Source organism: Mus musculus, chromosome 6, assembly GCF_000001635.26.
Source record: "Mus musculus strain C57BL/6J chromosome 6, GRCm38.p6 C57BL/6J".
NCBI lineage: Eukaryota > Metazoa > Chordata > Mammalia > Rodentia > Muridae > Mus > Mus musculus.
In genome coordinates, this window is record NC_000072.6 from 37,951,256 (window position 1) to 37,968,944 (window position 17,689).

The 17,689-nt window shown below is 40.9% G+C and overlaps 1 protein-coding gene across 4 annotated transcripts in view; it reads left to right on the forward strand.

Moving 5' to 3' along the window:
• The window catches only part of Trim24 (tripartite motif-containing 24), a 97,635-nt gene extending 80,445 nt beyond the window's left edge, over positions 1-17,190 (forward strand). For 3 of the 4 annotated variants that reach the window (NM_145076.4, NM_001272064.1, NM_001272076.1), the window contains exons 11-19: positions 197-370; positions 2,239-2,374; positions 5,148-5,220; positions 5,749-5,917; positions 6,254-6,582; positions 7,307-7,439; positions 9,526-9,600; positions 13,448-13,597; positions 14,246-17,190. In NM_145076.4, coding sequence (NP_659542.3) covers positions 197-370; positions 2,239-2,374; positions 5,148-5,220; positions 5,749-5,917; positions 6,254-6,582; positions 7,307-7,439; positions 9,526-9,600; positions 13,448-13,597; positions 14,246-14,455 — 1,449 coding nt within the window. In that variant the 3' untranslated portion in view covers positions 14,456-17,190. The remainder of the gene's footprint in view (positions 1-196; positions 371-2,238; positions 2,375-5,147; positions 5,221-5,748; positions 5,918-6,253; positions 6,583-7,306; positions 7,440-9,525; positions 9,601-13,447; positions 13,598-14,245) is intronic. The other variant, XM_006505895.3, reaches the window with a different exon arrangement.
• The last annotated feature ends 499 nt before the right edge of the window (positions 17,191-17,689 follow it).

Consider the following 17,689-nt stretch of genomic DNA (forward strand, 5'->3'; position numbering starts at 1 on the left):
AAAGTTTATTTTTCAGTACTCTTAACACACGCGTGTGCACACACACAGTATGCTTCCTTCTCTCCCCCCCCCCCCCCCCAAACGTTCTTTCCATCCAAATAACATTTGAGCAGAAACAACTCTTCCTCTTATCTGTGATGTCTGAAAAGAGTGAGGACTTACATTTCTCATTTTGCTTCTCATCTTGGTACTCCAGTGGCAGATCAGCAGTGTACAGGCTCCGCCCACAACTGCCAGCAGCTCCTCCTCCACGCCGTCCAGCCCCACAATCACAAGTGCAGCTGGGTACGATGGAAAAGCTTTTAGTTCACCCATGATTGATCTGAGTGCACCGGTGGGAGGGTCTTACAATCTTCCTTCTCTTCCAGATGTAAGTTCATGTAAAATCTGTACTAATTTTCCTCTGAAAATTGGCAGTAAATTTGGATTAAGTTTAAGGTTGGGTTTATTGGTTTATCAGCTATTTCTGAAAGCTTAGTCTTATTCTTAGGAATAAAATGTGAGTAAAATTAGAAATTATGAATATTTAGACATAGAAAAGAATGTTGCTCTGGGTTCTGATGTTAAAGGTGTTTGCGGAGGATGTGTCATAGGAAGGAGGGACGTGGGGACGAGAGTGGGGGGAGTATGAGCGGAGGCGAGTTCCTGGAGGGTCAGGCCTGCAGAGCTGCACAAGAGGCAGAACAGCACACCTGCCTACTTGAGCATATTAAGTAGTATAGTCAGTCTTCAGAATCTTGAACTTTGACAAGGGACTTTTAAAAGAATCTGACTACAGGCAGAAAATAAGAGTGTGGTATTGCTGGCTTCCCTGTCCGGGTGCTGTGCCTGCACATGTGTTGTGCCCCACATGAATGTCTGATGCCTTTAGAAGCCAAAAGAGGGCATCACACCCTTGGAACTGGAGTTGCAGATAGTTGTTAGCTGCCATGTGGGTGCTGGAGAGAAACCCCAGTGCTCTGGAGGACAGCTGAGGCTTTTAACTACTGAGCTCTCCAGCCCTGCGAGCTCAGGTCGGCTCAGTGTCGTGACATACGTGCAAGCAGACGTAAAACACTTACACTTGGGAACTTTTTACACACTTTAGTTAGAAGGAATTATGTACAGGATTAAACTTTTAGTTTTTCTTTGCTTTTTTTTTTTTTTTTTTTTAGTTGAGATCAATTATATTTCCTAATGATCATATTATTAATCTCACTAGAATCATTTCAGTTTTTATAATGTATATATTTTAAATGGGTAGTGCATACTTTTTTAATGCTCATATCAGACTAAGGAAAACTTAATATAAATTTTAAAAAATTTGCTTTCCACAATATAAGTTATTTTTATTACATTAAGAAACCCAGTTCTTGCCAGGCGTGGTGGCTCATGCCTTTAATCCCAGCACATGGGAGGCAGAGGCAGGCAGATTTCTGAGTTCGAGGCCAGCCTGGTCTACAAAGTGAGTTCCAGGACAGCCAAGGCTATACAGAGAAACCCTGTCTCGAGAAGAAAAAAAAAAAAGAAACCCAGTTCTTTATGTACCATCTGAAAACTATTGACTAAAGTAGTACCTAAGAATATTGACATATAAATGGCCCTATCTACTTCTTCCCCCCAACACCATAGAAGAGAATCCATAGAAAATGGAATTTCTCTTCCTTTTTTTCTGTATTCAATTATGTACAGTTTATACCCTGGCTTTAGGACCCAGTTCTCTTACAGAATCCCAACTGAGAAAGGCTACAAAGGCATGAAGGGATTGTGTATGTTCCTAGGAAACTTGGTGTATTTAGGCATGGCAAAATATTTATATTTAAGTCATAAAAAGCTTTATTAAATGTAACTTATCGTCTGTGTGTGTGTGTGTGTGTGTGTGTGTGTGTGTGTGTGCGCACACATGATGTGGTGCATCTGCTCTCTGTATATTTATCGTGGGTAGACTATAAAGAGTAACCTTTAGTTTCTTGCTGGGGGAAGTTGTCTGACAGAACTCTCAGTTTGTGTCTCACTTGAGCCCTTAGTCTCAGCATTCCAGAGGCAGAGGCAAAAGCAGGTGGGTTAATGGTAGTTCTAAGGTCAGCCTCGTCAGTAAATTGTGTTCCAAGATAGCCAGGGCTGCACAGAGAAGCCCTGCCTCAACAAAAAAGCAGAGGAAGGAAAGATAACACTTAGGATTGAAGTTTTCTCGTAAATTTGCAGTTGTTTTTAGTTTTCAACATTAATTTGCCCTGAAATAATTTCTTCTCTCGGAAGATTGATTGTTCAAGTACTATAATGTTGGACAACATTGCAAGGAAAGACACAGGTGTAGATCACGCCCAGCCGAGGCCTCCGTCAAACAGAACGGTGCAGTCACCAAATTCATCAGTGCCATCTCCAGGCCTTGCAGGTAAAGCCACCTTTTGGATTTGTAAATGTTTTCTGGTTTTAACTCGTATTTTTACTCATAATAATTAAGTTTCCCTCAGCCTCATTTTTGGTGGTGATGAGGGTTCTGCCTCGATTTTTAAATAACAATGATTACTTCTATATACATTTATGTGTGTGTTTCCGTATCTGTGCCATAGTGCACATGTGGAAGCCAGAGGACAACTTGGAGTTGGCTTTTCTCCTTCCACCAAGTGGATTCTTGGCTTCAAAGCTCAGGTTGTCAGGTGATAAGTGAGCCTATTCCACCAACCTGAGTTTTTATACCATGTAAAACTAGAATTCTTCACAAAGAAGGAAACACAGGTTCCTTTTGTAGTTTCAACAAAATTTATTCGCATTATAGCAACCAAAGAGCAAAGTTTTATCTCAGTGTCATTAATACATTTAGATGCTGTGGTATCATCTCTTTCAGAATGTAATTTGTCTAGCGTCAAATGTTATTAGTTAGGATAAAAAGAGGAGAGCAGTTTTGGTGTTTTGTTTTGCTTGTTGGAGTTTAATAGTATTTAATAATGTTTAACGTAGGGAGGAAAGGAGATGGTTCACTGTATAAGAGCACTTCCTGCTCCTTCAGAGGACCATGGTTCTGTTCCCAGCAGGTCCAGTTATTTGTGGGTCTCGAGGGGACTGCTCCTGAAACCAAATGGGGGTGAGAGAGAAACGGAGCCAAGCACAGAAAAGACAGAGTCAATCTGAATCTTGTCAAGGCCTCGTTGTATTCAGCAAAACTTGTAGTTTTTATACAAAAAGACCAAAGGGGAAACAACCCTTATGCAGAAGGGCGGGGGAGCAGTGGTAATTTTCCTTGGTGACTACAAGGGGAGGTATACTATCTAAAAGTACACCTTATGGTTATGACATCTGCTGTTTGCGTCAGTCAGGTCTGGAGTCATCTTGTGGTAATTCTCGAAACAGTCCGCTGGTGACCTTTGTCTGGACTTAGTCAGCTTGGGGAGGAGGTCCAGCTTTATGTCTTAAGACTTGGTAGTCATCTTTTTCACTTGGATTATTATAAAGAATTTAGTTTTGACTCCCAACACCAGCACACACATGGCGGCTTGCAACAGCCTATAACTTCAGTGCTGACCTCCCCAAGCATTGCATGCATAGGATACACTTAACATACATACAGGCAGAACAATCAAATCACATAAAAGTAAAATTTTAAAAAATAATATTTTAGTATACTTAATTGATTGCCACAAGAAACACTGGAAATATACTCCTGGAGTCTTGATATAGGAGGTGTCTCTTGTGTGACATCCTGGGGAGACATTAACAGATACATCCAGATAATATGCTGGTGACAATTAGCTAAAGCAAGAACTGCACTCAGGTCTAGCCCGGTGAACCAGTGAGCTCACCATACCCTGCCAGTGTGGCTGGTAACTCAGCAAAGAGGATCCCTGTAGCCACCTGCACGGTTTGCAGCCCCACCCCCCAACCCCACCCCAGGACCCTGCCAAAGAGCTCTTCTGTCCCCGCACTTGCCTAACATAACTTCTTCAGCTTCCTGAGTCTCAGGAGCCTCCCTTTTCCCTGGAGGAGAGACTTTCAGTTCTTAGGAAGTTAGCCACAAACAGAATCTTCTTGGAATAATGGGAAGGAGAGTACTTAATTTTTTCAGCAATGTTACCAAAAAATAAGGTGGTTACAAAATTTAAGTAGAGGTTCCTATTTTAATAATAAACCTACAATAAAATAAAAGACAAATGCATTTGAATAAATAAGGAATGTTCTTGGTGATGAAAGACGGGTGAATCAGTAATCCCTACCCAATAAAGGCATCTAGCAAAATAGACTAAACAAAACTGTTCCTCTCTCCAGTTGTAGAAGAGTCTAAGCAGGTTCTGGTTTCTTACTACTGAATTAGCTACGATTTTAATTGTGATGATAGCGGTGATACAGATGTCAGCGGGACCCTTCCTACATACTGTACTGAAGGCATCATATTAATATTTCTGAGGCTGACGTTTATCTCCTATGGACTGCCCGACACTAGACAGATTCCCATATGACCTCTACTGCCTCCAGAGTAGGGATTTCACTTACTATTAATAGTCTTACACCTACTGCTGTATGTGCACATGTATATAAGTGCCACAGCATGCATGTAGAGGTCAGAAAAGAGTTTGTGGGAATCTAACCTCTCCTCCTCATGTGTGGATCCCAGGGATAGCTAGGGTCATCCAGCTTGGCAGGAAGCTGCTTTCCCTCCTGAGCCAGTTGAGCTCCTGAGCTGAGGTTCTTTATGGCAGCAGTTCAGAACCTCTTGTTTATTCCCTCACATCTGAGTCTGACTTTCACTTTTGCTATGAATTGTTGTTGGGTGGAGCCAGGGATGCAGCTGGAGCTGTCAGGCTTGCTGACTAGTACCTACCCCTAAGCCACCCTCTATCCCCAGAACTCCTTTATATTAGCCCCTTTCTCTTCTGTAGTTTTCACAGACCCTGCAGTCTTCTACCTATGACGCTACTGCAGGAAAGACTTAAAAGTGTTTTCTTAGTGGAACCCTGGTTGGTAGATATCCTGTGATGGACAGACTTTCTCCCTGCCTAGAAGTCCATAGCGTCATGACTGTAAACTTTGGTGTAACAAAATATTAAAGATATGCCTATGGTTTTGTAGAGTTTTATTGGATGGTCCTGGTTTTGGTATAACTTAATGAACAGTTCAACAAACTTGATTGCATAGATGATTCATTCACCTGTGCGTGTCTGTTTCCTTCTCAGGGCCTGTTACTATGACTAGCGTCCATCCCCCAATACGTTCACCTAGTGCCTCCAGTGTTGGAAGTCGAGGAAGGTAAACAGATTAACCGTATTTATGGGTATAGTCTTCCCTCGGTATCCATAGAGAATCAGTTCCAGGGCCCATCCGAGTGTACCAAAACCTGCAGATGTCCAAGTCCTCTGTGGTACAGTATTTGTATATAATCTGGTCATATCTTTATGCATGCTTTAAATCATCTCTAGGTTGCTGATGCTGCCTAATACAATTTGACTGTTTAATAGTTACTTGTTATATTGCATTGTTTAGGGAATAATGACACCCCCCATCCTGAAGAAAATACTTAGAATAGTCAAGTCATTTAGGTATAAATCAGGTTTTAGTAATTTTCAGATCCGTGATAAATCTGTTTAGAAGGTTAGTATGTAAGGCCTTTCTGTCATCATCGAGGAAATGAGTACTGCATTCCACAACTGCGCTTTAAACATCATTCACTGCTGATATACGTTACTATTGTGAAGTGGCAGTATTCCAGAATGTTCTTCAGTTTACCACTTTTAGGTTGTCTGATCGTGTCTCCTTCTCCGTCTTTCTCCCTCACAGCTCTGGCTCTTCCAGCAAACCAGCAGGAGCTGATTCTACTCACAAGGTCCCAGTAGTCATGCTGGAGCCAATTCGAATAAAACAGGAAAACAGTGGACCACCTGAAAATTATGATTTTCCTGTTGTTATAGTAAAACAAGAATCAGATGAAGAATCTAGACCTCAAAATGTAATTATACCAATACTTGCAGTACTAATCCCATTTAAGAGGCAAGAAAAGGATTTCTTAAATTGAGTTTCCCTCCCCTCATGGCTCCAGATTGTGTCAAGTTGACATAAAAGTAGCTGGCACAGTGTCTGATGTGTCATTTGAATTACACATTAGTAACTAAAATAGTAGTTTTAGTATTAGTAGCTACAATAAACCATCTTTACGTCTTACTGCATTGACTTCCACACTGCTCACTTTACTGCTTAGTCTTTAGTTGTAGCCATCGGGAGATTAAAGGGGCCCCTTCAGACTATGCATTCTACATAAATGGCGATGTCCTCTCTTTGGTTGCAGACTAACTATCCAAGAAGCATACTTACCTCCCTCCTCTTAAACAGCAGTCAGAGCTCTGCTTCTGAGGAAACCGTGTTACGATCTGATGCCCCTGATAGTACAGGAGATCAGCCTGGACTCCATCAAGAAAATTCCTCAAATGGAAAGTCTGAGTGGTCGGATGCCTCCCAGAAGTCCCCTGTGCATGTCGGAGAGACGAGGAAGGAGGATGACCCCAATGAAGACTGGTGTGCTGTTTGTCAAAATGGTGGGGAACTCCTATGCTGTGAGAAATGTCCTAAAGTATTCCATCTTACTTGTCATGTGCCCACCTTGACAAATTTTCCAAGGTAAAACGATATGTCTGTCTAAAGTATGAAGCACAGGGTTAGGAGTGTGGCATAGTGCTAGAGCTTCTTAGCTGGCATGCTCGTTCCCAGGGAGCGAGACAGTGTTCTAGAGCAAAGGGGTTGACCTGGAAAGGAATGACATGGGGGGGGTACAACTGGAAAGGAATGACATGGGGGGGGTACAACTGGAAAGGAATGACATGGCGGTGGGGGGGGGGGATATAACTGGAAAGGAATGACATGGGGGGGAGAGGAAGGCGGAGAAGGGATTTTTTAAATCTAACAATTGTAATGAACTTTTGACTATTGTTACAAAGATTTAAATTCCATTTGGCACAGACGTATACTCCAGAGTTCCCTACAGTGCCCTCTTCCCTGCTTCCTAGTCTTTGTACTTCTCAGAAAGCTCATCTGTTGTGATAAACAGTCATAGGCCCTTTCTGGGCCTTGTGGCCCACACCTGTAACCAAGCATGGAGGAGATAGAAGGAGGGTCACAAGTGTGATGTTTTCTCAGATATTCATGTTAACTTCTTAGACCTTTGCATCACATTTCTGCCATTTCTTTTCTGTACTTCTTTGTACCTAGTAGTATGTGATAAATAGGCAGAGGATAAAACCCTGTCCAAAGAAACCTGCCATAGGTGGCCTGCAAGTGGTGGGAAGGTGGTGGTGAAGACAGAGCTCCGACATACTTAGAACTCAAAGGTACATTATCCCAACAGTGGAGAATGGATCTGTACTTTCTGCCGAGACTTATCTAAGCCAGAGGTTGACTATGATTGTGATGTTCCCAGTCACCACTCAGAGAAACGGAAAAGTGAAGGCCTTACTAAGTTAACGCCAATAGACAAAAGGGTAAGTGTCTGAACATTTCCACTCATGATTTTATACTGAATTCTTCCACCTTTAAGTTTCTTTCTCTCTCTTCCCTCTATATATAAAGAGAGAAGAAGCAATAGAAAACTATAGTGTCTGTGTGGGGTTTTTTTGTTTTTGTTTTTCGAGACAGGGTTTCTCTGTATAGTCCTGACTGTCCTGGAACTCACTTTGTAGACCAGGCTGGCCTCGAACTCAGAAATCCGCCTGCCTCTGCCTCCTGAGTGCTGGGATTAAAGGTGTGCGCCACCGCACCTGGCTTGTGTGTTTGTGTTTAAACTCGTGCATGAACGCTCATCCATGCATCTACACATGGAGACCAGAGATTATCCTAACATATCTTCCTCTTTTGCTTTCCACCTTACTTTTGAGACAAATCCTGTCATTGAGCCTGGAGCTCACTGGGCTAGACTGGCTAGCTAGCAAGTACCTGGAATTCACTTGTTTCTCCATCCTCCCTCATATCAGTTACAGGTGGATGCTACCATGCTTGGCTTTTTTGCTTAGGTTTTAGGAATCCAAATCCCGGTGCATAGAAAAAGCACTTGACCCACTGAACTATTTAGCTAGGTATTCAAAATAGTATACTTGAGCAGAGTAAAGTGTATATCCCTTATAGATAGAGCTGGGCTTTGGGTTGTGAGGGATAGTGCTAGAACAAATTGGAGAGGAGGGGAGAAAGAGAGGAAGGGAGGGGAGAGAGAAGGCTACCTGGGCAGTGAGCCCTGAGTTCCCACCATGTCCACCTCTTTGCTTCTGGGAATACTACTATACATCAGGTCATCTAGCTTCCTTACCTTCCGCTTGGAATTCATCCCAGGTATTCCCCACTGACTGAGCCATCTCTTTAGTCCAACTAAATCTTGGCTTTTTTTGGCAGGCCAAGAAGAGACAAGAATTCACTGTGTAGCCCAAACTAGCCAAAAACTCTGTGTAGTATATACTGGCCTTGAATTCACAACATTCCACTTGGTTCTGCATTCCAAGTACATGCCCAGCCTTGTTCTTTGTTTCTGATCTTTTATTTTATTTGTTATTGTTATTTTTGATTTATTTTGTTTCGTTGAGATGGAATATGACTGTTAGTGCAGTCTGTCATCAAACAGCAATCCTCCTGCCTCAGCCTTCCACGTGCTAGATTACAGGAATGCATAGCTTTAGTCTGAGCTTTTAAATTTTGTCTACCTTAATTTCTGTCTTGTTTCATTTTTATCACTGGTTTTCAGAATCTTTTGAGAATTGACAGTAAGATTTACTTCTAATGTTCTAGAAAATAATTCCAGGGCTGGAGAGATGGATGGCTCAGAGGTTAAGAGCACTGACTGCTCTTCCAGAGGCCCTGAGTTCAATTTCCAGCAACCACATGGTGGCTCACAACCTTCTGTAATGGGATCCAATGCCCTCTTCTGGTGTGTCTGAAGATACCTACAGTGTACTCACATATATAAAAATAAATAAATAAATTCATCCGGAAAAAAAAAAAAAAAAAAAGAATCCCATACTTTGGTCACATGAAATTTTATTTAACATTTAGCTATTTTTTAATTACTAAAAAGTTTATCAAAATATACTTTTAAAAAGAAAGTATGAAGCTTGACATGTAGGCAGATGTGTAGTACAGTGTGTGTTCCCGGAGAGGCAGGTGTTCACTGGTCCCGAGGGGAGGAAGTAGCAGAACGCACAGCAGGACACTTCTGTGTGCAAGAGAGAAAAGACAGCTCTTACCTGGGAAAAGGCTGTAGCACTACATTGATTAATAAATAATCAGCATGTGAGCCTCCTCCAGTGACTGCTGATTCACACGTGCAGACCGGAGTGATGTGGGTAAGGAGGGGCACTCATCCTAAGGGACAAATGTGTATTCCCTAGTGTGATTGGCTTATTCGCTCAATTACAGGGGCTCTCGTATCCATATTCCCTAAGCTGTTAGCAAATTCAGATGGAAAGCAAAACCCAAAGATTCAGTGTTCCTTACTGATTCCCCGGGCTTTAATTTTGAATTGAGACCCGTGAATTCTTTCAGAAACTAAGGTATGACTTCATTCTTATTTGTATTTTTCATTAGAAATGTGAACGCCTACTTCTGTTTCTTTACTGCCATGAAATGAGCCTGGCTTTCCAAGACCCTGTTCCTCTAACTGTAAGTATTAGTGTCACATGTACAGGTTTACATGGAGGGATAACAGTAATGTCACATGTACAGGTTTACATGGAGGGATAATTTTTAAATTTTATGAGAACCCAATTTCTTTATCATTTCAATAATTTCTTGTATCTAATCCAAATCTTTTTGTGGGTGGTCCTTTGGGGGAGTGTGTATAGATATGTGTGTGGGCAGCACACACAGTTTTTGGTTTTTGAGAGAGGATCACAGTAGGACTTAAGACCCGAGGATTAGTCTCTGCTAGCTCTCCTGTAATCCCCAGGAATCTGCCTGTCCCTGCCTCCCCAGAGCTGGGATTATAAGTGTGTGCTGCCATGCCTGACTTTTTACATAGGTTTGCATAGGTGCTTGTGATCAAACTCATGTCTTCATACATCACTAACACTTTGCTGACTGAGCCTTCTTCCCAGACTCCTAATCCAAATCTTGAACACACACACACACCCCTTACTATTGTCCTGCACACTCTTCTGCCACTGGTTCCCTTCCTCTCACTCTTTCCTGGTATGCATGTGTGCATGAGTGAGTGCTTTAAATCTAAATCCCATATAAGACAGGACAGAATCTATCCTCACTTCCCACATTGCTCTGTCTCGTTTCCTCGACAGCACTACTCTGGCTTCCCTCACACAGATCTACCGTGCTTTCGTGTCCTATACACCCTTTGTCCTTCTGAGTCACTTAGCGTGATGATCTCAAGCTTCATCCATGTTCCTACAAGTGAAGCCATTCCACTAAATAGATAAATGCATGTTAATTGCAATTAGCTGATAATTTCTATTTGCTTCTTGAGTTTCCTCATCCCACCCAGTTTACTTTTATATTGGGACAGTTTTTTATGTTTGCTGTATCTCAGAAGGCTTCTATGGCATGAGTTGTTGTGGACAATAGCCAGTACTTTTTTTTTTTTTTTTTTTTTAAATAAAGGCCTCTCTATAGGTCTAGACTTACAAAAACAAGTAGAATTTAATAATGGAGAAAATCAGAGAATCATCATATATACACACACATATGTATGTATGTATATATGTATATGTGCACGTGTGTGCATACACACACAGAGCTATATTGAAAGTATGATATAACTTTGATATCTTTAGAATACTAGAGAAGCTCCCATGCTTAAAGTATTTTCTCCATCTATGGTATCTGAAAGTTCTTTCTGAAATTGAATAAATGTTGTTTTGGTTTTCTTTATCGTGGTTGTGGTTTGGTTGGGTTGGGTTTTCTAAGACAGGATCTCATGGATCTCAAACTGTCCCGAGGGAAATGACCGTGAGCTGCCTGACCCACCTACTCTGCCTCCCAGTGACATTTATACTTACGGTGTGTTGGGTTTTAAAAATTAATGCAAACTAGAAAAAAGAAAACATAAATAATTTAGCTTGAGTCAGGCAATTTCATGGTAGAAAATATTGCAATTAAACATTATTTTATGTAGTTAATGTGTAGCTCACTGTGTAACACTGGCTGGCCTGGAAGCCATTATGTAGATCATGCTGGCCTCGAACCTGGAGGGATTCTCCTGCACCAGCAATCCATTTTTGATATTTAGGTTTTTATATTTAAGTGTTTAGAACTAAGAGTTTTCCTTTTTTTTTAATATTTATTTATTTATTATATGTAAGTGCACTGTAGCTGTCTTCAGACACTCCAGAAGAGGGAGTCAGATCTCATTACAGATGGTTGTGAGCCACCATGTGATTGCTGGGACTTGAACTCGGGACCTTAGGAAGAGCAGTCGGTGCTCTTAACTGCTGAGTCATCTCACCAGCCAAACTAAGAGTTTTCTAAGGGCACTATGGATTAAACCCATATGTGTGTGTGTGTGTGTGTGTGTGTGTGTGTGTGTGTGTGTGTGTGAATATATATATATGTATATATATATATATATATATATATATATATATATATGTATGTATGTATGTATGTATGTATGTATGTATGTATATATGTGTGTGTGTGCACACGCGCCCGCATGCCCACTCACTCTACTAAGCTACAGCCCCAGTCCAAAAATGGAAATAAGAACTTCAGGGAAAAGAAGTTTTCATACCCAAATGGAGCAGGGTATAGAGAAGATAGAAGTTTGTGCCAGTACATACTTAAAAATATAACCCAAATTTGATGCTTTTTATGATTCTGGCTTACATTTCTATTAACAGTACCAGCAGCCACAAGTTAATCCCCTTTTGCTTTATAAAACTCACCTCATTAATCCTCTGAAATTGCCAGGGTCTGGAATATGCCATGATTTTGGGCAGGGTCAAGCTCTTCTCTCCTTGGAATAGTACAAGACAGTCCTGTTGCCCGTCCTTTTTAGATGGGTGTTTGCTTGCTTTAGAAACAGGCTCTTATTGTCTAGCCGCTGCTGGCCTGGAACTCACTGGCTGGAGCAGGCTGTGGAAGTCATCGAGGTCCTGCTGCCTCTGCCTCCCAGGGCTGGTACTAAAGCCATGCACCACCATGGCCAGACCCCTCCCTAAATGTACAAGGTAGTGTTGTTGGACAGAGCAGCCGGGCTTTACAAGCACTCACCCACTCTTGAACTCCTGGCTAACCTAGAACTTGCTGTGTAAATCAGGCTGGCCTCCAACTCATAGACCTGCCAGCCTCTCCCTCCCATGAGTTGGGATTAAAGGTATATGTTACATACCCAGCTTAGTAATTATTTTTTATTTAACAATGAAGAGGGAGCATATAGAAGCTTTAAAAGAAAATACTGTGTAGCATTTGCTAGCCTGGAAACCCTTTTTTCCATTAAAAATCATTGTTAACTAGTTCACATAGTAATTCTATTCTTAGTTCTCTGAATAACCCATACTGATTAGATGAATAACATCATGGCTGAACTGATTTACATCCCCTCAGTAGTGTGTGTAAGGGCTCCATTCTCCCCATAGTCCTCATCAGCATTTACAGAGTGTGTGTGTCTGTGTGTGTGTGTGTGTGTGTGTGTGTGTGTGAGATTTCATTTTTTAATGGTAGCCATTCTGGCTGGGGTAAGATAGTATCTCAGTGTGATTTCAGTTTTCATTTTCCTGACTGCTAACATTAGTAAACATTTTTTCCTTAATGCTTATTGGCCATTTATACTTTTTCTCTTCTAGTTTAAATGTTCAGAGGACACTGTGCAATGGAGATATTTGCACATTCATATTTATTATAGTACTGTGCACAGTAGCTGATAGAATAAGCCTAGCTGTTCATCAGCAGATGACTGGATTTAAAACATACTGTGTATTGCTGAGTGGTAGTGACATATGCTTTTAAATCCCAGCTCTTAGGAGGCCAAGGGAGGTGGATCATCAGGTTTCAGGCCAGCCTGGTCTACAGGGCTACATCCAGAGAAACCCTGTCTTGAAAAACAAAACCAAAAAAAAGTTATATATGCATAATGAATTTTTAGTCAGCCATAAAGACTGAAATTATGTCATTTTTCCAAAATATAGATATATAGAGATAATTCTCTGAATGCAGAAAAGGTGTTGCATATTTTCTCTCAATTATGGGTCTGCGGGTATTTGATTGATATATGCCTTGGGAATTGGGGAGGGAAGACTTTTTGTATAAGTCTTGATATACTTAATTATCTGTATTATATCCAACGTTATATACAGTAAATATATACCAATATAAAACATTAAGTTTTTAGAGAAACTGACACAAAACCTGTGTGAAAACATAGTAGCTATTTATAAATGCTTGTTTCTTTGATTTTGTTTTTCACCAATGACAAACTAAAATGAAGAAAAATAGAATATACTATAGGACCGGGTACAATTTACTTATTTATATTATAATAACTCATTTGTTTTGTAAGGTGCCTGATTATTATAAAATAATTAAAAACCCAATGGACTTGTCAACCATCAAGAAAAGACTTCAGGAGGATTATTGCATGTATACAAAGCCTGAAGACTTTGTAGCTGATTTTAGATTGATCTTTCAAAACTGTGCTGAATTCAATGAGGTGAGATGGGGCGAGGCCACAGCAATGTGGAGAGTGATCTTAACCAGACAGCTTGCCAGCAGGGAGGTCCCAAGGTGTCTGTGCAATGTTGCGTGTCTACCAGGGCATGGCAGAGCTTGCTAAGGAGGCTTATCCACACTGAGTTTGCAAAGGTTTATGTGTGGTAAGTGCAAATCCAAGCCTGCCTGAGGCTGAGACAGTGTAGAGTCAGGATTTATCATTCCTTCCTTTGATTTGCAAGCTATGCATTTTTAGACTTTGACTTCTGAGTTTATCTTGAAATAGTAAGGATGTACCAAACAGTTCTCAGTTAAAATCTACTCAATTCACTTTATATAACTGTGTCTTTTTTGTTCATTGTTGTTTGTTCTTTTGTTGACGTTTCTCATCCTACCCATGATCTTCTTGTCACCTTGCTGGTGTGACCCATCCCTGTCACACCACTCCTTCTGGAAGGAGTCAGTACAAAGTGTAACCCCAGACTAGTATTTTGTTTTATCTTAGTGACATCCCTAAGTACTTTTCCAACAGTCCATTACAAGTTTCATAGTCGTGTGCAAAATAGGAACAGAATTGTGAGAGATTATTTTTATTAACGAAACCTGGGTCTTTTGGGTGTTAATTCCTACCTGTATTTTTATCCCACAGCCTGATTCTGAAGTAGCCAATGCTGGTATAAAACTTGAAAGCTATTTTGAAGAACTTCTAAAGAATCTTTATCCAGAAAAAAGGTTTCCTAAGGTAGAATTCAGGCATGAAGCAGAAGACTGTAAGTTCAGTGACGACTCAGACGATGACTTTGTACAGCCCCGGAAGAAGCGTCTCAAGAGCACCGAGGATCGCCAGCTGCTTAAGTAACGCCGCACTGGGCCAGCGCGCTGTGCTAGAGATTTCTCATCAAAACTAAAGACAGCAAAAGGCTTGTCAGTGATCTAAGGGTTTGTGAGCTCTCTGCTCTGTTTTTGCTGTTTACTGGACTTTGGTTTCTTTCATAACCCATTTCTTTAACCTCTTGTCAATGAAAATAAAAAGAAGAGGAAGGAAGGAAATGTGTACAAGAATAAAAGAAGGAAGAGAAGGTAGAAAAAGAAGAAAGAGCAAAGAAGGAAAAGACATTCTTCCCCTTGTTGGATTTCATACAGGAGCCTGGAGTGAGTGCTACACTAAGAAAGAAATAGAGTTTGACATAAGTTGAGATTTTAGTGTGATCTGGATGTGTGATAATCCATTTTTAGAATATTAATTTCATTACCCATTAATTATGGCCAACTGTAAGGAGATAGTCCTGTTACTATTCTTAAATGAAGTCCTCCCCAAACGTGAATGGAAGCAGAGTTCTTTGCCAGGCTGCCTGCCGGAAAAGGTGTAGACAGATGCTACTAAGACACCAAATAGTGTCCATGTAAGATGGCAACTGCATTAAAAAAAAATCAGGAAAAACAAATGTTTGGTTATTGTTTTGTTTTATCTTGTCTGTTAGAGATGCTGGGCATAGCAGTTCTAAAGGGCCATTCTCTCATGGATTGCTAGATCGGCCTTTTCTTCAGCTTCGGTGAGGGAGGAAGTGTGTGTGTCAAGTGTTGCTGTTTGATCCGCCCCTCCACTCTCCCCTTACTGTGCAGAGCTGCAAGTTGCTAGTGGCTTTTCTTTCTTTTGGGGGGAGAAGGGCGGAGTGGTTGGGTTTTTTGAGACATTATTTCTGCAGTATTACTGTAGTCCTGGCTGTCCTGGAATTCACTCTGTAGACCAGGATGGCCTCAAACTTAGAGACCTACCTGCCGCTGCCTCCCAAATGCTGGGATTAAAAGTGTGAGCCAAAGGCTCACAGTCACACTCAGTAGAAGCATCAAATATACAATAGGGGGCACCAATATTTGATAGATTTCTATAGCTTGTGCCCTGGGGCTGCCCTGTTGAAGTTCCCTGAATGGGCTTTCAATCTGTCTTTCTCATTTCAAATAAGCGGATGTTGTGGAGTTGGGAAGAGATCATTTGGGGGAAGGGGAAGGAATTCTAGGAACTATTCTTTGTTGGCTTTCTGTTTCCTTGATTTGTTTTTTAACAACTTTATATTTCATCTTTGATCTGCCTTAATTCAGAATTTAATTTTCTTTAGGAGAAAAAAGATTCCTTTTGCTTGTTTGGTGGTTTTTTTGGGGGGTGTGGGGGGAGCTCAGATAAACAAAGCACCAAATGAGATTAAGGTAGAATAAAATCATTGAGTACTGTTGTACTAGCCCAATATTTGACAAAATACAATAACAGTTTTAGTTTGCCATAGTAAATTTTTAGTATTAAAGCATTTTAATTGTTTGACTAGAGAAATTTTTTTCTTTAGGTTGACAGAACAGCTGACCTGAGGATTTATTTGGTCACATGACCTCCCCTGAATTAAAATGTAGCTGGACATAGTAGCCGTGGTGGCATGCACACACTCACAATGCCAGCACTTAGAAGGTGGAGGCAGGAGAATGGGAAGTTGAAGGTCATCGTCCGCTGTGTGAGCCGCTGTGGGGGAGGAGCAGGGAGACGGTGACTTCTGTGTAGCATTATTCCAGAGCTACAATTGTTTCTTGCCTTAATAGCAATAGATCCCTTTTATCTAAACAACCTGTATAATACTCGTTATACATGACCACTCTAACAGTCTTCATCCGTTTTCTAAATGTGTGTTGTGTGCTGATGTTTGTCGTGTTGATTTGAACATGCAGCTGGCACTTGTTCTGGAAACAGTCTGAACAAAGTTTGACAGTGCACAGACCCTTGGGGAAATAGGGTTTTATGTTCAGTTCAGTCTGGCCTTCAGCTCTGGCCCTTCTACCTCTACCTCCCTGGTTCAGGGACTAAAGTAGTGTGCGACCATGCCCTCAGCTTTGGGGTTGGTTGGTTTGCTTGCTTGCTTGCTCTCTTGCTAGCTTTATTATTTGTGGGAAGTGGTTACACTTGTGATTTAGTCCAGCATTTTAAGTGTAGCAGCTGTGAACCATTTTTATTTTAATATTTTAAAGATTTATTTTTTTATTTCATATGTATGCATGTTTGTCTGCATATACGTATGTGCATCATGTGTGTGCCTGGTGCCCACCCACCTAGGCTAGAAGAGGGCATTGGATACCCTGGAAGTGACGTTAGAGAGGATGGTCAGACACCGACCGTATGGGTGCTGGGAACCAAACCTGAGTCCTCTGCAAGAGCAATAAATGCTCTTAACCACTGAGCCATCTCAAGCTCCGGCTGTGGAACTCTGAGCAATACCTTTCTTTTTGCTATCTTAGAATACTGTTCTCTGGTAGATTGTCTTCCATAACTGTCACCTGAGTTAAAACAGTACTTATGTAAATTATTTTGAGAATTATCACTAAGGGGGAGGTAGGGCTTAAATAAGGTAAATATAATTTTTATGTATTTTAGCCAGAATGTCTACTGATCTATCCCAGTCACTATTATATTCTATGGCGCAGTAACCTTTCAAAAGAATGTTACATTTCACCATTAACAGTTTTTGCTGAATGAAAGACAGTTGAGTACCATGTTTCCTGTAATGATATTTAATAATATATTAAAAGTAAATGTCTTGAGTTTTTTCTACAAGTAACACTGCTATCCTGACATAATCATTGACAAGAACCAATGTGTTCAGGTGGGTCCAAGCTAAATGGGCTTTACGTGTAATAGAAGCTTAAAGAAAAAAACAAAAACAAAAATCAAACTCTATCCCATATTGATTTTGAGACCACCACCACCCAAACTACAAGGAAAAAAATGTTCATTATGATTTAGCAGTCTTGACCTACACTTATTCCGGCATTTACCTCTGACAGTAACTTAGGAAGTTTGGTTTTCAGAGCCCTGGATCAAAGCTCCAGGATGTATGGTCTTAAAGTGTAAAACCCCTGTCACACACACTGCTCTCCCTGAACGTGATCATTGCCTTTGAAAGATGATTCTAGATATGCAGTCCAAGCTGGGGGTAGGATTTGCTTTTGCTTAACTCCAAGTCAAAAGCTTTCCCTTGTGTTAAGCACCTGAGATCTCTCTGGCAGTAGGGACACTCACAGAAGCATAGATGGACTGAGCAGACAAAAGGCAAAT